Below are 22,908 nucleotides of genomic sequence, written 5' to 3' on the forward strand. Positions count from 1 at the left end.
ACAGGTACAAATTTTTGATATTTCTTTGTAGCAAAGATGAAACCCATTGGCCTATGTAATAATGTTGACCTTGCTGCCATATTGCTTGCTTTCACTAAACTTCATTAAGTAGAATTAAAATAAAGAACCTTTTTATTCTTTCTCATTTGATTTTTTTCATCGGTGTACATTCAGCCTGTTAGTGTGTTGCTAATCTTTGCAGAATGAATGATTGTACATTATCATAAAAAAATAAATAATTGTGAGAATTAGTTGTAAAACTATCATTTCTAAGATATCTATAAATGATTTTTTTAATTAAAGTATGTACTGCTCATGATAACTGAGACATACATTAAATGTGATTTTATTTTAAGAGTAGATCTAGATTTGATAATAAAATATTTAGCTGAATGATTTACAAATATTGTATATAAAATGAATAGACTAATACCTATAATTTACTTAGTTAACTTATGCTTAGAAATTTTTTCATTTTAGTTAAATTTCCTATAACTTACTTGGTTACTTATAAATTTCTTCAATTTGTTGTGAGAAAATGTTTCAATTTCTGTACAACTGATGTTGATGATGAACTAAAACCCATTGTGTTGTAACCATTATTCCATTGATTTTATATTTATTTACTTAATAGGCAGCTATGATGTCTATAGCTTTTAAAGAAGGTATTAAAGTATCATCTGATGCTCTCCAAGATGTTATTGTTGCTGCAAACCAAGATATTCGTCAAGTTAGTCAAATCTCCTTTTTATTTATTTATTTGTGTTTATTATTTTTAGATGCATTCTCATGATTAATAATCATAAAAGTACTTGAAATATCTGTTTTTTTTTTTTTTTCTTTTTTTTTTCTTTTTAAGGTTCTGCATAATATGTCTGTATGGAGTGCTAAATCAAAAGGCCTTTCTGCAGAACAGACAAAAAGTGATATTGGTAGAGGTATCAAGCATATAAAAATGGTATTTTCCCCTTTCTTTCTGTGTAAACCAAAAATATTATAGATGAAAAATAAGAATAATTATTCATAAATTTAATTAAACCTGCCTCTCTCTCTCTCTCTCTCTCTCTCTTTTTTTTTTTTTTTTTTTTGTAGGGACCTTTTGATGTATTAAGGGAAGTTTTCGCTATTGGAAATAATCCTAAAGCAACTCTTATGGATAAATCTGATTTATTCTTTCATGACTACTCCATAGCTCCTTTATTTGTGCAAGAAAATTATATTCATGTTGTACCAAAAGCAGCTGAGTAAGTTTTTTTCCTCCCTATTGTACATGAAATTTGAAAGCTTTTATTTGATTTTGATTGATGTATAAGGTAAATGCTAAGTTATGTCCAGAGAGCATTCATAATGAGCCAAATTATATACCATGCACCTACTGCATTTCTATTATGCCAAGCCATTTCCTACAGCACATGCTATATTTCTATCCCTTGCAGTTTTAAGGAAATTTTGAGAGAATGCGCATGAAAATATCTAGATGAATTTGAAACTTGATTTATAGCTTATCAGCAATGAATGATAATTTTAAGAATTGTAATATAATATAAAATGCTTTATAATTCAGAACTATTCTCTATAAATATATTATTGCACAAGATTCTTGAAGTAATTTTTTAGAAGTGTATTTTTTTAATGAAATTTGTTCAAATAAACACCCCTTTATTCATATAAAAATCGTTGAAATATTCTAAAATTTATGATTTTTAATATGCATTTGTCTGTGCATGTACATATAATTTCTTAAAAATATTATTTTATTGTCCCATTATTAAATTTAAATTAATAATTAAAATGGAAAACAATTGCTTAAAGTCTAAAACATAAAGCTGTCAGAAAAAAAGAAAAGACCTGTTAATTAAAATTATCAGCAGACTTCCCCCCCCCCCTCCCGAAAAAAAATGTCTGATTGATATTGTCTGTGGTTGCAGTAGTTATCTAGGATAATCGTTGAAGATGCGATACATGAAGTATGCTCATCAAAGAAATAAATCGGGACTAATCACTAGCTAAACAGAATTAATAAATAAATTAAAGGAGAACATTATAAATGAAGAATACTAAGAGATGATTTGGAGATTCCATTGAATGTAGATTTAAAAGACTTTAAAAAATGGGCACTATACATAATAAATTATGAATGGTTTTAACTGGAAATGCTATCTGTTCAGCAGAAAAATGTAAAAGTTTCAAGAGATATTTTTGCATGTAAATTAAAGACACTTTTGAACGCCAAAAATGTATGAACTGTACTTCCACTTCTTGTTATCACATTTCATATCTGTTTATAGTAGTTTCAGAGAAGGCATATTAACCTCAAATATCTAAAAGTTGGTTCAAAATTAAATCAGATTATTATTCAAAACTCTTATCCAAATGCAATGAAGAAAAGAATGGTATTATATGCAGTGAGTTTCATTTGCTATAACAAATTTAGGCACATGTACTCTAAACTTATTATAATGAATGATGCTTGAAAATCATTGCAAAAAGTGGTGTGCAAAGTCTGGCACAAAATTTATCCAAAATTCTACACAAGAAATAAGCCAGTTCAACATGCATATAAAATTTCTTGAAAAGGAACAAATTTTGAAATTAAAATATTATTGTCTATTGTATCTTACATAAATTTATGTAAGACACAAAAAAGTTTCTTGTTGTTATTATATAACTTTTTGGAGTCCTTAGACTGTTTATCAGTTTTTCCTTAAAATTTATGGAAATATTTTATAAATTTATTCTAGTTATGAACTTTTATATGGAAAAAGCTCTGGAACACACTAGTTGTATTCCTTGCTTTAGTTGACAGCCAAAATAAAATAAGTAATCCATTAACAGAACAGAAGTATTCCATTATTATTGTCATAATAATGGAATACTTCTGTTCTGTCTTCTGAATAATCTTCATTTATTGTAACGTTTCTACATTTTTTCATAAATTCCATTAATTGGAAAACTTTGCTTTTTATTTGCAATATTTGAAAACCTTAATTCATGTTTGTCATCATAAAGCTTATTGAGCACCCATTATACACTATTGGTGATGTATTCATGACTGGCAACTAAAGATTTGTTCCACTAAAATTTTTCTTGCTCATACTGTGGGCTAAGGAAATTAAGGTACAACTCTGATAAATACCCTAATTTCACCAAATGCGGTGATATGTGTTCTGCGCTGGTTTTTGGCATGATTGCATGTTCTATGGCAACCCTGTTGACGTTGAACAATCTTTCGCTGGAGCTCGTTGATTCACGTCTGTGTCTGAGAAGATGGGAGGGAAAGATAAAATGGTAGAAGTTGTTGAATTGAAGTTCAGCAAAAGGAAATATCATTGTGGTCATCCTGTTGAGGGATAGTGGGGATTTGGAGGTGTGGAAAGAGGGTTTGGGAGATTATTTTTAATGGCTGTACATGATAGAAGTAGGGATTTGTGATTTTATTTATTTGTGAACCATAGTATGAATTTTCTAGAGTGTGTCTGGCTGTCATTTAAATACGATAGTGATTATGTGGCGGCATGTTAAAGGCGGTATGAAATTGGTATTTCTGCTGCTCGAAAAAGCATTAATTCATGGTAAGTGCATTTTATTTTATTCTTGTTATTTTATAGAATGTTATGTTCATTGGTTATTTAGTATGAATTTCTGTCGTTATTGTTGTTTTTGAAACAGAACACTGTGTACATGGTATTATTTGAAATTTATTGTTGTTATGTTAATTTATTAAAGCGAGGTGTGCGTAGTTCGTAGATTTGTTCCTTGCCTAAATTGTGCAATTCGTAGATGTTTTTTTAAGTTTAAACAGGATGCTGTGTACATGGTATTCTTTCAAATTTATTTTTCTTATGTTAATTTATTAAAGCGAGGTGTGCGTAGTTCGTAGATTCGTTCGTTGCCTACGTTGTGCCATTCGTAGATGTTTTTTTTAAGTTAAAACATGTCGCCGTGTACATGGATTCTTGTCAGATATTTTTGGTTAGAAACTTTACGTTTTTGCTATCTAAATTTTTTGTTTTTGTTTCGGATTTTTAGCTTAAATCATGTGTTCAAATCATGTGTAGTCATGTGTAGTTTAAATCATGTGTAGTTTTTGCATGTGCGAAAACCGCATTTTTGGAGACATTTTAGGCTTAAAGCTGAAAATATAGACAAAAAATTTAGATAGTAATATGGCAGCATGAAGTTTCTCGCCAAAAGTGTGTGGCGAGAAATTTGGCGACTTGAGGGCTCATATCAGAGTAGTTCCGAAATTAAATTTGAATTATATAATTTTTGTCATATTTACATCTATTTCTCACATATGCTTGAGGCTGAGTCCTTATGAAATAAATTCCGTTATGTACTTAAGGTGGTCTTTTCCATTGTGTACTTGCCACACATTTTAATTGTAAAGCTTCTAGTTATAACAATGTATGGCATTTCAGTGTAGTAGGCAGATAGTAGGGTCATCAATCTGTAGAGATAGGTATTAATGGAAGGATAAAGATGACAAACCTAAACACATATGCAGACATGGCATGGCAGGTGATGGCATATATATCATCACCTGCCATGTGCCATTTTTAGCACCTGGTGGTGCATAATATAAAAGTTCCCTTAAATCATATCAGAACAACTGATCAGTTACTTTATCATTTACAAAATCTATTTTTAAAAATCTCTCCTTTTCAATATACTTTGCAAAGTTTGTAAACATCACCAAGCATTATGTCAGCATAAAAGGTATATTAGCATAAAAGGCTTTGGTATTCAGTTACTGGTATTTAAAAGCTGTCCTGAGTTTATAGTCATGTGGTGATGAAAACAAAAAAATAATTAAAAATTGATTTGCCAGGCTAGCATTAGGATTATATGATAAGTGTTAGGGTAGGTGTAAAATCAGGGATAAATTTTGGTAGAATGTTTTGATTGTATATGTATGCTATGTAATCAGGCAGATATAGAGCCAAATTATTGATCATACAGATTTATGCTAATCAGTTGTTGTGTTTCTTTAACATGAAGATGTTAAATTTAGTGCCAACGTGAAATTAAGAATTAGGCCCTTCGAAACACATGTTTGACTATGAAAAAGTGTCTTCCGCATGTGGGAAGCATTAAGCATATCCTACTCTCCCCCCCAAAAGAATTTGCTGGTGGTCGGGAGGTCTGGTTATAGGGTATCTAGATTTCAGTCTTAGTACTGTATATGATGTTCTTACTTTAAATTTGTGATAGTAAATGATGCAGTAAAAATCAATACAAACATTTTTTCCCCTTTATTGCATTTGAACAATTTTTTTAAACAATAATCCAATTTATTTTTGATGAGAAAATAAAACTGAAACAGTTCAACCCTTATTATATCTCAGCTAAAAAATGTTTACGACATACTATATAAAATTATTAATCATGATAATTGTAATTAAAGCGTACAACTCAGAAAATAGATTCAAGGTAAATTATGAATTTTAAAGTTGTTTTATAAACTATTATAAATTTAAAAGTATTTTATTGTGATATTGAATATATTCAAACTACAGAAATTAGCTTGAAAAATGAAAGGGCAAAGGGAAGGTATAAAGCAGATACAGGTAGAGATACAAGTAATTAAAGAGTACAACTCGGAAAATAGGTTCAAGATAAATTAAGAATTTTAAATTTGTTTTATAAACTATTGTAAATTTAAAAGTATTTTATTGTAATATTGAACAGATTCAAACTACAGAAATTAGCTGGAAAAATGAAAGGCCAAGGGAAAGGGATAAAGCAGGTGCAAGTAGAGAATTAGAATTTAAATCTACAGTAGAAATTTCACAGAGATGCAAAGTTTCAATGCATATATCATGTTAAGTCACTGCATAGCATTTATATATTTAATATGCCTTTGGATGCCATAGAGACATCATTGGCTTTAATCTTTTAAAAAATTAAATATTGATACTGATAAGTTTCGTTTATAATATAAATTCCCAACAACTTCTATTGGAGATTTCTGGGAGGGAAAATTGTTCGAAAACATATTAGAAGATGCAGCAAAGAAATGACGTGTATGGGTACTGAAGCCTACAACGAGCTATGTAATTAAAAAGGAAAAGTACAACAAGGTTACATTAGGCATTCAAAATCTTTATGGAATTTTCCTGTTAACTGTAGTAATGTAAAATTTTCTGTTTTGTTAAAAATAGTATTGATTTTGTCTATAATATTCTTGAACTCTTTCTCCCAAAATCTAATGTAGTAATGCAAAAAAAAAAAAAAAAAAAAAAAATTGTTTTTGAAAACTGCCTTTCCCTCCCTGAATTGCAAAATGTACTAGCCAAGAAATTTCTAAATGAAATTCTTTAAGAGGAGGGCATGCTATTAAAGTTCACTGCATTGTGAAATTCTTATCTTTATTATATGGGATTAACATCAGAGCTTGTAAGCTTTCTAACAAGGGAAAAAGAGGGGGAAAAGTAGCAAAAAAATCTGAAAGGTTTCAGATTTTAAATCACGTCCAAAGGGTAGTTTTTTTTTTTTTTTTTTTTTTTTTTTTGTCTGTTACCTTTATTATTTAAATATCATGTTCTTCGCACTTGAACCATAAAATTCAGTTCAACAGAAATATCACAAAATAATTTTTTAATGAGCATATCTTTAGAATTTCCAATACAGAGTCTCACACGCTGAAGATAAAAATGTTTCTTTTTTCGTACATGTTGCCATTGCTCACTTTGAAATCTTTTAGTGTGTTAATAAAAAATTCTTTGAAGTGTTACAAAATATGAAATTGATAATAAAACAAATTTCAAATTCATATTAGTACTTCGGGCTTCCACATGCCCATATTCTATGGAAGATTACATTATTCAAATTTTGATGGCTCTAGGTACTGATGTTTTATCACAATGCGAGAAACATACATACATTCATGCAGATTCTTTATTTAATTTCTTTAAATAAAATGCAGGCAATAATATTTGATGGCAACAATTTGAAAAGTGAAACAACGCTTATCATGAATTGATGCAAAATGCCAAAACGAAGTTAATAGTCCTTCTGGGCAAATTGCCTCTTTAGACTTTTTATTTTTTTTTTAAAGCAAATGAATGGTGCATTGTGTTTTGAATATGTAATGTAAGTAACAGGAATCTTCTTAGTGCCTTTTCTGTTGTGTAATAAAAGAGAAAATTTGTGTAGCCTAGGAATGGTGAATTTAATTGTAATATAAATTTAATTTAATGTCTAATTCAGACTTTCTATCAATCTGTATCTCATTTTCCTCTGTTAAAGCTAGCATTTTCTCTCTAATTGAGTGTGTGTAGAAAATGAACAGTTATAATTTTTTTTTTCTTTATCAGAAAACAGTTTATTTTGAAACATTTAACTTTTTTTAGTAATTAATAATAGTTTTTTTAGTATTAATTTTCTGTTTTGTCTTATTTTTTTCTCTTTCAATCATATTAGAGGTGACCCCAAAAAACATCTTACATTATTAAGTGAAGCTGCTGATAGTATCTGTATTGGAGATATCATTGATAAGCGAATTAGGACACAGAATAGTTGGGGTCTTCTTCCTACTCAAGTAAGTATGAATACAAATGATATGCATTATTATTTTTTTTTCTTTATATTTCTACTTAAGTTTAGCTTTCATTATTTTTAGGCCATATTTGCTAGTGTTGTTCCTGGTGAACTTTTGCGGGGTCATTTAAGACAGATGATAAATTTTCCAGCGTGGCTTGGAAAAAATTCTAATAGAAATCATATGGACCGTGTGCTCCAAGAGCTTCATGTGCATATGCGAATGAAGTAAGCACTTAAAATGCATTCTGCATAATCCTATGTCTCTTTGTTATCATTACATGTAAAAACCCTTTTACACTAGCAAGTAATACACAACTGTGAGATGAATTATAATAAGGTACATTGCATTAAGGAGGACAATGTATTTATTTTCATATTTCAATCTGATACATAAAATTACATCAAAATATAAAATTTTATTAAAATTGCGTGGTTAGCTTTTTTAAAATACTATTAAAAATTTAGCTCCATAATATGAATTGAACTGGGGTGCCTTTGTGAAGGGCATTCTAAAGGAAACTGGCTTATATTCATATTACACAGAAATAACTAAATTTAACATTTGCATTTTCTCCAACAAAGGCAGTGCATGTAGAACCACATTTACATTTCATTAGAGTATCTGTATTGTATCTAAAAAAATTTCAAATTCAAAAATTCATGGTTTCAATACCATTTCTTTTATAATCAAGATACTATTTTACAGTTGGGAAAATTTTCAGTGCGCCGTTATTGTTTGGATCCGTTCCCAGGCCAAAATATTGAACCTTGTCATTTAGAGTTTTAGTAATAACATTTACTGTATAAGGTGAAGTTATGTTATTTTCAATGGCTTGTGGGTTAGTCTTTGCACAAACCAAATGTTATGATTCTGGAAACATTTTTTAATTTTAATTTAACTGTACAATTTCATTAACCCTTTGACACCCAATGACGTCTAGGAGACATCATAGATTTCATGTATCATTGTAGACTTTGATGTCTCCGAGACATCAAGAACTGTCTTCGGCAAACAGTGTGCTATATAGCAGTGTAAATTTTAAAATAAAATGCTCCGTTTCTAAGCTTGCACATGAGACTCCAAATTAAATGGTATTCTTCAGATGCGTATTTTATTTGTATAAATTTGATGGTGAAAAATTGTGTTGCATACTAGTGTGGCATCTGGGGCATGAGCTTTTCAATTATAAAATTAAGCATTGAGCCAGATGTATAGCTGGATCTTATCATCCTTTTCAGCATTAAGATGTCTTTTTAAGTCACAAAAACCTTTATATTCGTATTAACATAACTATCGCAAATTAGGTATTTCACTTCACCTTCATTCATTTCATCCAAATACAAAGCATGGGTACTTTACTTTTATTTTTTCTGAGAACCCGCACTCTCTTTTTCTGTTTTCTTTCCTTTCTGTTTTAAACATGACATATGAAATCAGATACAATTATATTAATCTCAAATTCTATACACATCAGCACTTACAGACTTACAAACTCAAAAACACAGGAAAACTCCATTTGCCAGTGTTCAATTAATTAATACATTTCCAGTCCAAAACATGAAAATATCTAGAATGTACAATGACTGCTGTGTTCTCACATTAAGATTTTAGATGCCTCCATTGTTATTACTACTTTTCTCCACCCACATAACTGTATAAATAGTGCCCTAGTAAGTAGTTTAGTAATTATAGTTTATAATATGGTTAAAGTAATTATTGGAATAATTATCATTTTGTAAAAAGGAAATATGGTAGTAATTATGGCTTATAATGCATTAAAATTATGCTTTCAACCATACACAGTACAATTGATCAGATGATGAAAAGTTAATTTGTTACAGAAAACGCTGAATATTTTTTTAAGAAACAGAAATGTCAGCCGAACATTAAAAATAGTACCAAAGAACTGGGTCCTGTTCTGCAATTGATAGATGTTTGGTAACTCTAACTTTTGCATAATTTGAGGCATTATGGAAAATATTCATCATGTCACTCTAAAAAAAAAAGGTTGATTTTGTGTCGAGAAATGTACATTTGCACAAAATTATACATAAATATGATGTGCAGCCTAAGTTGTATTTAAAGACAAAAAAAAAAAAAAAAAAAAAATGCTAGTTGGATGTTGTCAATTTGTCAATTGGCCTACTGTAATGGGAGATGTATCATGATCCCTCCATTCCTTTGTGCAGTTGATCTTTCCTTTATTTAGATTAATTCTAAAATTTCAGACTAAATGGAAGAATGAAAAATAATATATGATGTTAAAACCATTAAAAAATAAAACAGTTTCTATGCTATGTATAAAACTGCAGAGGAAAACTGAGGTTTAATGTCTAATTTCCATTAAAATTTTGTACTCATTCATGCTGATTTCTGAAAAGAATCTAAAAAGCATGCAGTGCCATATGTTGCATTGTAATTGAATTATTCTTCTGTAATGAATTATTTTCTACTTAAAAAGAACTTCAAATTAGTTATAATAATAGTTATTTCTTGACCTTCTAAGTCATTTGTAAACTTATCCATATATTTTTCAATAAATACTTAGACCATTCTCTTGTAAGTTATTTAATTCACATAATAAAGAAAGTTTTGATAACAGGGCTTTGTTCTAAAACTTCTTATATAAAAGTAACTTAAACAGCGATTAGGAAACATTTTATGTGTATATTGGGCAAGGGAGGCAGAGTATTTCCCATTTTAATTTTTTTGATTGTCTACATTAGAATGCTTTAATAATTTACCTGGTCTTACAGGATCACTGGAAACAAAACTGATGTTGCTCTTGAATATTTGCCTCTTCTGAAGCGTGCTCTCACCAGACCTTTAATAACTGATGAACTAGAAGGTGTAAATGAAGTGCTAAAAATAATGGAAAATTATTACTTACTTAGGGAAGATTTTGATAGCATAATTGATTTGTCTTTGTGGCCAAATCAGACAGACCCTCGAACGAAAATTAGTACAAAAGTAAGTAAGCAAGCTTATTACTTTTCCGATTAAGAGATTTATTTTCTAGAAATTGCCGACTATTTATTAAAATTTCATTGCTACACTTCAATATTATTGTGTTAAGAATTTTTCTCCCCCCTTCCAAATCAGTACATAAATACCAAAATACTGAAATAAGTGCATAAAACATTTACAGGTACGAATGATCTACACCTTACAAACAAGTTACAACCATTTGCCCATAAATTTCACTAGTTTCATTACGCGTATCTCCTTACGATGTTTGTTAGATAAGAACTATAAATACTATCAAATAAACAGTTAAAAATACTAAAACAAATCATACATTTTCAATTTAAAATAATACAGTACATTATAAATACATAAGCAATTGCTTTACTGTACAATCCATACCTTGGATTGTCATCTTTGATGCATGTGTGGAGGTGAGTCAATGTCTGTGGTTTACCATCTCAAACTTCATCAATAAATAAAGGGGACATTTGTTATGGAAAAGTTGTATGAAAGTTTGAAGGAGTTAGCATGTGAGATGGGTCAGCAACATCAATTTCTGGAGTTTCTTTCTTAAGAAAATAAGCACCTAAACTTGTCTATATAGGTTTTATTTTCGTTCAGCATAATAAGACAGTAACACTGTTCGGCATCACAGCAGACTTTACTTCAGTAGTTAGGTCTTAATTTAAAAAAAAAAAAAAAAAAAAAAAAAAAAAAGGTTTTTCCTCAAACTTAGAAAACGTTACTGACATTAACTTTGTATCGCAAAGTTACCAGTAAAATTGGACTTCCTCCTCTTCCTGTTGCTCTTTGAGATGCACCATTTCATATATCTTTGAGATGCAATTCTTCTATTATTTATTTAATAATACAAGAGTACCTTGGTATACGTTTGCTTTGAAATATGTCCAACTTGGTATGTGACTTGTTTGGAAGCAGAACTTTTTGTTTACTGTACACAGAGGCAGATTGGGCTATCGGAAATTTAGGAAATTACCTGAGGTACCAGTGGCTATTGCGCCATTTACTAAATTTAATCATGTTGTGGCAGCAGCTGATGGCGATATCCTCACGTCCATAAGTGATATTATTGTTAATTCCCCTAAATATTCCGTACACAATTAAAAATATTGCTGTTTTTGACTCCAAATAAATTTTAGTCTTTAACCCCTTAACTGATGCAGGTGTATATATATATATATATATGCGCCTTGCTCAGCCGATGCGGTTAACTGCCCCAGGCATATATATATACACCCTTCCGAAATACTGTCATTTGCTTTGAGCTGCTACCAGTAAAATTATTTGCAAAGCTTTATAATGCAACACCACAATAATCTTGACATATGTATAGAAGAGGGAAATGTTTCTGAAACGGTGAAAGTATGACTGCGCAATTATTGCTTGTGTTTCTGTTTGAGTAAAACATACTTTTTTTATTCTCTGTCTTCCGTTTTTGTTTACCGTTTGTAGTAGGTGCTTTTTTTAACAAATATGTCTGACAGTGATGACTAATGACTGCACAGTTATTGCGTGTGTTTCTGTTTGAGTAAAACCTATTCTTTTTATTCTGTGTCTCCCGTTTGTCATTTACTGTTTGCAGTAGGAACACTTTTTACAAATTCTGTCATCTTCAAGATTGGACACCTCAGAATATGATATTACATCAATTGAAGAGGATTGTGACTATTCTCTGAAAGATGCATGAGTATAGGTACGACTTGATATGAAAAACTTGCCTATGGCATCCAACCAATTCAGAAGAATTTTTTTTTTTTTTTTTTTTTTTTTTTTTTTTTTTTTTTTAGGTATACTGATTTTACAAGGTACAACACTAAAACCTGATATTACACTTTACTGGTCTGAAGTTAAATTGATCAAAACTCCAATTTTGGGGGTCTTTTATTTTTTATTATACTTTTACTCTAAACATTAAATTTTGTATTTTCATTTTTTCTTTTATTCTTTATTTATGAAAGTGAACAGTGAAACTTGCACTTATTTTTCCACTAAAACATCGCATAACTACACACGTCTGTGTAAAAAAATTTTGGCACTGGGGAGTGAATCTTATACTTTTTCCACTGCAGTTAAGCGGTTAAGAACAGATTTGTTGGTAAAGTGGTCACTATCTGAAAATATATGAGGCTTTAATATTGATGTTATATTGAGAAATATAATTTACAGTTTCATTTGAAGTTAAGGAAACAAAGATGTTTACTTTGCATGAAACCTTTCTTTGTTGTTTTATAAGAACATTAAATGCATTTAGTTTTCACTTTCTATCTTAATTTTTTAAATTCAAAGTGTAAAATGAAAATAGTAGTTGACATCTAATGAATTTTCTGGTAATATTGTTTACAATGAATTCATCTGGAGTTGCTCTGTTAGAAATATATTTCATTTTATTGATTTAAATGCTGGTAGGAAAAACCTGTATGCAAATGAAAATAAAATTACCTTCTTATTTATTTAAAAAATTAACTATTTCATAAAAAAATAATTACTCTAATAGTACTGAATGTTGTAAAATGTGAGAACTGGAATATGTTTGTTGCTGTCACAAATGAAAGTGTTCTGACAGATCATAGTTATTTTTATGTTATGTAGCAGGGAAAAAAGAGTTTGTTAAGTAGAAAAAAGTTAAATTTTAAACTGTTTTATGCAAATATTTAACTTGAACCTTATCGTTGAATCACTGAGACCAACGAACAACTGGTGCTGGGCAGCTAAATTAAAATAAATATTTTCTATCTAAACTCTCGATACTGTGATTGTAGTTAAACTAAATTGCTTGCATTATCAACTTTGTAAACTAATTTATAGTATTTCAAAGCTCAATCTATTTTGTCAATATCTTTATCCAGAAATGAGATAATATTCTCTCTGGTGTTTGGGTATAAAATCAAAAGATTATTTTTCAATTAAATACAAAATGTGAAAATGCAATTCACCATCAAATTATATAAATGCCATTTCCCAATAAAATAAAACTAAATTCTCTGTCTTTCCTGAAAAATGTAAGTATCAGTACAACAATTTCTAAGATAGCCCCAAACTCTATCCATTTAAATATAAACATAGAACACTTCAAATCACCAGGGAAGGATTAACTACACTAGAAAGAATTCAATCACCAGTTCAAGTAAAATAAAAATCCGATCATATAGTTCAGATACACATAAAATTAATTTCCCAATTACACTTCCTCTATAACTTTATCCCCTCCCCGGTTCGAATAAAAAAATCCATGTTTCCTCTAAGATCACATGGATTACATGAAACAAGCCACTATATAAAATAACTCAAATAAAACATACAATATTAAACCACTAAACACATTTATTAAGTTTTCTTGAATAGCATAAATTAAAATAACTGGGAAAACTGAATACAGACCCTACATGAACTTTATTTTAAAGTCACTCACAAATTAAAACTCACATCTCAAACTAAATCTGAGGAACATACTAATTTCCCTCACCAGTAATACAGCAATATTTCATCATCTGACATTTCATTAATTAAATTACTTAATATATTCTATGCACCTTAAATCAGTGATATTTTCTTTAATGAAACATTAAGATTTTCCCTCATCTATTAATTTAATTTAAGTTATAACTTATATCAAATAAACATTTTAAAATTCACTTTCTCAATTATTAATTTAGTAGCTAGTAACATTTCAGATTTTCATCTAACATTAAAAATGAATGCTCATGCCTTCGAAATTAACCTTCCAAAATCTTAACACTTAAATATTAAGGAAAATAAATTGCTCATAGATTCCGAACACAATGCTCCATAAATTAAATTGAAGGTCCTCACCAAATAAGCATGGTGTTTTCCATATCTAACTTAAAGAGGTTCCATGATATCTAATATGCTTGGGCTGATCATTTAGTCCTGTAGAGTTTAAGACGTTTTCAAACTATCCACGCACCCTTTTTAGCAAGCAGGCAATTTCCTCAACACTTTAGGCCACAAAAAACCTGAAATTTCAAGCTAAAGTCTCAGTGGCTAAAAATCACCTTTTTCCATTAAAAAGAAAGGAACTCTTCTAGTCAGCTACAGGAACAATGACACTCTTAAATAATTTGCATGCAACTTTTCATTCGTGGCTGGGGCAGCTAAGAAGTGCGACAAACCAATTCTTCGTCACCTGGAAAAACTGGATTCTTAGACCGTAGTCAGCTGCTAGGCTGCTGGACTACTGTCAAAAACTTTATTCTCTCTCTTCTCCCCCCCTTTTTTTCCAAATTTCAATAAGGTGAAAAAAATCTGCACCTGCCTATCGTCCAACAACTTTTAAAACCTGGGTAACTCTAACCAACGGACTACCTCTAAGTTCATAATTGTCTCAAATTAACTATAAATTAATATTTACCCAATCAAACACTTATCTTCAACTCTCTCTAACCATCAAGAAAAAAAGCAATAATTTACCGCAAAATTTCTAAGAAATATCTAATCCCTTTTAAAAGTAACATGCTCATTCTCGTGCTAAACTTCAAGGAAGGTTTTTAACTATTTTGCTGTCAAAGATGCAACACGAGTTGTGATTAACAAATCACAAAGTTCTCATTTCAGAAAAGCAAACACGCCTCCAACGAGCAAAACACATGTTCAGATTGGAAATAAAGGGGTCCTCCGACCTCTGACCCCAAGGTGAGTAGCCTCATGGGAATGAACATCTCCGCTTTTGATCAATACAATTCTTTTTGCTAGCTTATTAAGAGCTTTACTGTATTCAAATGAAAAAAATAGAGTTTAAACAATAATATATTAAAAATTTGTTCTCTATTAACATTATAAATTCACTATTCTCTGTAAATTAATACATTCACTGTACACTGTAAAGTAATACTCAACACTTGTAGATAGAAAAGATTTTCTTAGGGTTATTTTAAAAGGAAGGATTGTAAATTAATATTATGTTTTAATTGAAGTTCATTCAGGCGTAGTAAATGTGACTTAATCATTTTTGGTGTATTACTAAAGGTAAAAAGTGCTTTTACAAGAGCATATAATAAAGAAGGTGGGAAGAACCCATATGCTGTAACCAATGTAAAGAAGAAAAAGCGTTCAGCAAGAGATTTAGAAGGGGAATTGGAGGATGATGCATATGAATCAGAAGAGGAAGAAGATGATAGTTTGGAAAATGATGCCATGATCAAGGTAATTTTTCATAAGTTCGGTTTCTTTACTATTAGATTCATTTTCGTCTATGAAAATGTTTCTTGTAGAATTAATAAATTTCAGTGCCATTTAAATATTTTTATTGGAATAGTAAACAGTGATAAACAGTTTTAATATGCAGAATGTAAATTTAATTTTATCTTATTTCTTTTAAATAAATTAGTACAATTTCTTTCATACTTGATATTCAGTTCAACTTCAAATTAGTAGCTGTTGATATTGGAAATATTTGTGTATATGTGTATTTGTGACTAGTATAATATGCAATTTGACTAAAATTGCAATAGATGTTGTGACTGTGGTTTCACAGACCCATATATTTTGATAAATGAATGATCAAAATTCTATTGAAAACTTATTTTGCATTTAGCATACATACCTTGCTTGAGTATAGCTAATATTTACATATACATAGACTCCAACTACTGCAGATTCTCCGTAGTTTCTACAAATTCATAAAAAAACTACAAGCTACGAAAAGTATGGAAAAAACTACGGATTTTACAGAAACAGGATAGGAGAACTAGTACGCATAAAGGAACCAACTAATTCATCCAATGATTGGCTGAATACTCGTGTCATCATATATCACGTGTTGAGTGCGTTGCTGGTTTTGAAGAATAGCCAATCATAGACCAGTAACTCCAACCATTAATCACTTGTCAATAGTTGTCAATAACTCCATTGTTTAGATTACGGTGAGAACGCAGTGTGGGATCTAGGATTAAGCTGGAAGTTTTTTGTTAATTATGCTGCCTGGAATGAAGAAGCTAAAATTATCGAAGCAGAAATTTAAAGATTCATATTCTTCAGGATTTCCATGCATTAAAGCATCTGAAATTTCTGTGAATCGCGCACATTGCAGTGTGTGCAATAAAGACTTCTCGTATGTGCATGGCAAAAAGGATGACTAAACGGCATGTTTTTTCTCAAAAGCATAAAGAACTTGGCACTAAAATCTAAAGAAATAAAAAATTTCTTCATAAAAGATGATGAAACAAATGATATAAAAGCCGAATGCTGTTTTGTTTCATTTCAATGTTTCCGGATTCTGCCACAGCAAAAAGATTTAGCTGCGACCATACCAAAACTACTGCTATTTATTGTGAAAACATTTGCAGAAAATACTGTTGCCAATATTATAAAATCACTGTGCAAACATCATTTTCTCTAAGAACTGATGGAAGTAATAATAATAACAAACAGTGCTGTTTGATTATAACATATTATAGCAAAGAAAAGGGAGTGATAATTACTTCATTATTTCTATTTGAGAATGCATGAATAATACCGGAGAAGGTATTTTTAATTATATATATTAAAACCTTATAAGCAGAGGTTTAGAATGGAAAAATTGCTTATCATTTTCTTCAGGTAATTAATGCTAGTAATATGATGGGAAAATTTAAAGGTGTAGCATCGTGTAGCAAAATGCATCAACCAAATATAATATAACCATCCGAGATTGTCTTTCATATACCTGCAAAAAAAGCTACTGAAAAATTAATTGGCTCAGAAATCAAAATGTTGTTAATAGATATATATTTTTATTTGGAAAAAAGTTCGATAAATTTCCACTAGTGATCCATGTATAAAACATGTCAAAGTTGCTGACATCAACTTGGTAACTGAAGTTTCATTTTCATCTGTTCTTTCCTTGATGAATACTTTCCCATCTATTATTGATGAAAAATATCTTAATCAAGTGGAAATTGAGTTTTCTATGTATCAAATAGATGATTTGAAAGAAATTGTAGATTTATGTATTGATATAGCATGAGGAGAAATTGCTAAATTAAAAAAATATGAATGGGTGTATTAAATACAAATTATCACCTATTGTTTAATGCTTACTGTCTGAATAATACCTCATTCAGTGCAGTTTATAAAAGAATTTGTTTGTATTATTAAAAAATCATCAGACTGAATTTCGACCAAATTTAGGTCGAAGCAGTTATTATTGAACTAATAAATATGCAGGTAAATGAAGAACTGTGTTACCAGAAAACATTCTCAAAATCAGAACTTTAGCTTGCTAAGCATGCTACATATAAATCTTTGCATTCATAATTTATAAATAAATTGTATATTTTTTTAATAGTTATATGTATTATTCTTGGTTATATAAATGTGTTTTAATTCTATTTTTTTGCGGAAATCAAATCCAGAATAAAGATATATGATTTATGGATTCTGATTTTTTTCTATGATTAGTAGTGATTTAAAATACTTCCTTCAACCATATATTAGTAGATTTAGTGATATACATGCTTGAGGACTTAAATGAAAATTAAATGTACATATAATTTACAAGACATAATTTTAATTATTCAGTTTTATATATACAGTACAAAGTGCGAAATCCGGATGCCCATTATTCGGAATAATCTAAAATCTGGACCTAAATGCCACGATTTTTTTTTTTTTTTTTTTTTAAATGCTTTACGCATGCACATCTGATTTTTCCTTCCATAATAAAACCTGTGGAGATTTTCACTTAAAAATTCCGATTCTTAATTTCATTTAGGCACTAAGTAAAATACCTTGTTAAGGAAAAACAATCATGTAAGCATAAATTTGTTAGATTAATAATTTGGCTCCGTAGCTGAGTATCTACTTGGCATAGATCTCAAACCAAAATTCACCTATTTTATATTCCTGACGCCGATCTGGCGAGTCATTATTTATTATATTTTGCTTTCATCACTGCATGTTTATCAATACATGAGAGTAATAACTCATGCTGTGATGTCTAAACTTTTTTTTATATTAGTAGTTGAATAACAATAGTATGGCAACCTTTTATGCTAACATTATGCTTGGCGATGATTATAGATTTTTTAAATGCTCTAAGAAATGTTGACGAGGAAAAATTCAACAAAAATTTCTTTTCATATGCTAAAAATAGATTTTGTTAATGAAACTCATAGATTCAAAAGATTCAAATAGTCAAAAGATTACATTTAGTGCTATTTTAATTAAGAATAACTGATATGTTATTCACCATAAACCCAGAAGTGGCGGCAGAATATGTCGGCACCGAACGGCATAATTTAGGCCAGACGAAATTTTCGTAATTTAGGTGAAGCAGAGCGACAAAATTAAGGGATGAGAAGATTTTATGATATAGGGAAAGCACTGGGATCCAAAGTTAAGGCACGGTGAAAATTTAGAACTTAGGAAAGCACTTTGTAGTAGAATTTAGGACCCATAGAGACTGCAGCAAAACTGAATTTACTGAAAGTTTAATTATGCAATAAAGACAGTGCAGATGTTCAATAAAATATTGTAGAAAAAATGTGATAGTTATGCAAAAGCCATAAATTGAAAGTGTTGAGTTGATATAAGGATTATAGCAAACACTTAAGACATGTATGCAACTGTGAGAACAATTAGAGGGGTAAGTGGATAATACATATATTTAATGTGCTGCTTCTGAGTTTCAATGAAGAGTTCTGAAATTCTGAAGAAAATGGCAATCAACTGCAGAAATTTAGAACAAAAAGATTATCCAAGTCTTTTAAGCTGATATATATGGTGCTAAAAAAATTAGAATCAATAGATTCAAACATTGACTAGCTTGAGAATGTTAGTTGCTATATCCGTTCCAGTATGTCTAGTGACAAGGCCATCCATAATAACAAAAAGCATGTGACCACACAATACAGAGTAATTTGTGATTGTGAGTAATTGTGAGTATATACAGAGTAATTGTGAGTAATTTGTGAGCTGCCACTCACAATAAAGTCAAAATAATAATTAGCATGACCACAATTACTCTCAACCTTCAACTTAAGATTGATATTTCCAGAAAACAGCATTTCTACACAACTATGCACCTTCAGCATCAACTCTTCGAGTATATTGCAGAATTAGCTATCACAAGACATTTGAAAAATGTTGTTTCAGTTTATTTTTATATTCTTTTATATATTTTTCATACATTTGTAAGCTTTTACTTGATCTGTTAATGTCAGTTAGTCCAAAAACACTAACAGATGTAAAGTGAATTATCACTATGCCTACTACAAAGTTGTGAGTAACTACAAAGTTATTAAGTAGTTGTAAGTTTAGTAAGTTAAGTAACTACAAAGTTGGGAAAAGATTAAAATAACCTTTTTTTTTTTTTTTAATTTTAGACAGAATTTAGAACATAAATGCACTCTCTTGTGCTCCAATATCAGCCACAGCTCTTGATGGTGCAACTAAATAAACTTCACGTATAAGACGCAGGTAACTTTTATTTAGACCAAATTTAGGAAAAAAAAGTGCGTCTTATATGCCGTCAAATACGGTATACTTTTTTTCAGTCGACTTTGCTACCCAGCTTCTGAATTTCAAGTTTTCTTATAAAAATTATCATATCTGGCACACATTCGATCTAGCAAGTTACACAACTAGTTTTGAAAAAATTCTAGAAAATCACCTAATGAATTTTTTTAAAAATCATTTTTGTTTTAAAAGAGGGAGAAGAATTCGTTTTCATAGTCTGCAAAAATTTAGAGATTTTTATAACAGTTACATTTTTTAGTAGAATTTTGAAGTCCCATAAAAGAATATAATGAAATACTAAGTCCGAGATCTGAATTCGTCAATTTCGGATTTCAGAAATTTCCAGATTGTAGATCATCTGTTTAAATCTAGCAAGATGACATGCAGAAATTATAAAATTATTCTTTATAAAATTTATAAAATAAAATTATGAAATTGTTTTAAAAAAGAGATATTTTTCATAAATCCCCACTGTATCCATTTTAATTCCATTTTTCAATCTGTTTTGGGAATAAGAGTCCTTTATTCTGTCTGTATATATAGATGTCACACAGAAAGATCGTTCAAATGGATTCGAGAGTGGTCAAAATGGATATTTTCGTTGAAGTATGATACCTGAAATTTTCCCCGATTTACAATACTTCCTTTACTTCATACAAGGAAGTGAAAAGGGGAAAAGTAGCATTTATAAAATCACAAAAGACTTCTGTAGTAAACTTAATTCCCCCCTTTTTATATCTTTTTAGCAAGGCGGAGATAAATCAATATTAGAAGAAGTTAGGCAAAAGTTTAAAAAAAAAAAAGAAAAACTTCAAATAATGTTTCTTGTATATGTATATAACTTCAAATAATGTTTCAAAGCCAGTCATGTGATGGCCAGTGAAGAGGTAATATTTCCTCTTTTGCATATTTTTTCAAAAATTGTGTAGAAAATTGACAAATTAATATCTTTTTGTAATTCTTGTTTTAAAAGAGAACCCTTTTTTATTTTATAATCTATAAAAATTTCATTGTTTTATAAAAGATTTTGAATTTTAAATAATAGGTATCAAATGGTCCTAAAAAAACAGAGCAGTTTTCAAGAATTTTCCAAAAAATCAAATTCTGGTAAAATTTTTAAGTAAACAAAATTTAAAAGATTTTTTTTCTTGATCTATTAGTGCAAAAATTAAAATTCAGAGTTTTTTTAGTTTACTCTCTAAACAAAGGTATGCAGATAATACAAAACATTATTTCAACAAAATCTAATATTTTGAATTAAATTTTGAAATTATTTAAGATAAGTTTTCAATTTTAAAAAATGCTTAAAAATAAAAATTTTCATTAAAAGTGAAATTTTACAATGCATTGTCATACACAAATTGTGTGTGTGCAAAATTTGAGTTCATTAGCTTGTCAGGAAATAATTTAAAAATCAATCAGAGCCCATAATGACAGACACCATAAGTGAGCTAAATAAAAACTTATGAAAAGAATAAAAATATGGTAGTGTAAATTGTTAAACAGAGATGATTAACAAAGCATAATACATCTTCAAACTTTATTTAACTTCTTTATGATTGAATTCATTCTAACTGTAGACAGGAGAGATGGCTGGTTGAGTTTTAGTATCAGCCTTGATAATCACTATTTTAAATGTATCCCTCCCCAAATGGGAAGAATAAATTTAGGTGAAAGAAGTGGCCAGAAGCATTTGAAGAATGAAACAGATGCCTGTTGCTACTGAATAGAAAATACCCAGTTAGCATGAAGTCATGTCTGCTAGTAGTCATTCTACGCATCATAGATATGAAAGCATGGAGAAAGGAAATCCATTCCAACAAAAATTCATATATATAAGCATTTCAGATGTTTGAGAGAAACCAATTTTAGCCTCCATCAATGCGAAAGAGTTAAATAATTCTGAGTGTATCTGAGGCTCAAATAATGCACCAGTGATAGTAGACAATAAAAGAAATTAACTGCAGTAGTTTTGCAGAAAAGTCTCTATTGTTTTGACATTTTGTTACAAGAACTTATTTGTAAACTTTATTTCAATTTTTATGTTTGCTTTATTGTTTTAATTGGTTTTGCTGCTTTTATTTATACTGTTTTAATACAGATCAAGAAGCCTACTAAAAAGAATGCAACTTCTGAAGCTTCTACATCAAAAGAAAAGAAAAATCCAAAGAAGAAAATCAAGTCATAAGCATGCAGATCTAGTGTTAGGTGTTAATACACTGGAGTTAAATATCTATTAAAATTTTAAATATTGCATAAATTTATTTTTTAAAATTAGAGTACTAAATTTTAAAATCTATTAAAATTCGATTAAAATTTAAAATTCTTTAAAATCTATTAAAATTTTAAATATTGCATAAATTTATTTTTTAAAATCACAGTACTGAATTTTATTGAGAATTCATTCTCAAAATTATTGAAATGAATTAAGCTTATATAATGCATGTTTCATCTCAGTTTGAAAGTTGAATTGTATCATATTGTGTATTTTTAATATTAAAACTATATATATATTATGTATATTAATTTTTTGATTCCAATATTTTTTTAATGTTAAGGATGAAGTTGCATTAGCCATTTTCCATCAAACAGACAATATAAAAATGCCTTGAAGTTGTCAGAATTATAATCATTAAAATAATTTAGCTTTATGCAGTGGCAGAAAAAGCAGTCAGAGGAGTTAGCAAAGAAAAGTGTACATTACCCAGATGGTGCAGATGTACCTGTATAATATCATATTTGGTGAGTATTCTAAAATGTCCATTAAAAACTGCAAGACTCGATGAAAGAAGAGAAATGTATAGATCATTTCAAGATTTCACTTTAGAAACCTCTTTGTGATGGGTGGAAATTAGAATTTTCATGATCCTTTTAATTTATAAAGAAACTAGATGGTATAGCACAAAGAAAGAGGTTTTTCA

General features: G+C 29.4%; 1 protein-coding gene across 2 annotated transcripts in view; it reads left to right on the forward strand.

The window, feature by feature from the left end:
• The window catches only part of Gnf1 (germ line transcription factor 1), a 203,990-nt gene that overhangs the window by 107,920 nt on the left and 73,162 nt on the right, over window positions 1-22,908 (forward strand). Inside the window, exons 19-26 of one of the 2 annotated variants that reach the window (XM_085812769.1) lie at window positions 635-730; window positions 860-958; window positions 1,093-1,244; window positions 7,426-7,543; window positions 7,625-7,770; window positions 10,303-10,516; window positions 15,518-15,694; window positions 22,089-22,507. In XM_085812769.1, the coding sequence (XP_085668895.1) occupies window positions 635-730; window positions 860-958; window positions 1,093-1,244; window positions 7,426-7,543; window positions 7,625-7,770; window positions 10,303-10,516; window positions 15,518-15,694; window positions 22,089-22,175 (1,089 nt within the window). In that variant the 3' untranslated portion in view covers window positions 22,176-22,507. Of the gene's footprint in view, window positions 1-634; window positions 731-859; window positions 959-1,092; window positions 1,245-7,425; window positions 7,544-7,624; window positions 7,771-10,302; window positions 10,517-15,517; window positions 15,695-22,088; window positions 22,508-22,908 lie in introns of those variants that run through there. The other variant, XM_085812770.1, reaches the window with a different exon arrangement.

This window comes from Stegodyphus dumicola, chromosome 3 (assembly GCF_044657685.1).
Source record: "Stegodyphus dumicola isolate Sdum_Otavi_A_Nest chromosome 3, ASM4465768v1".
NCBI lineage: Eukaryota > Metazoa > Arthropoda > Arachnida > Araneae > Eresidae > Stegodyphus > Stegodyphus dumicola.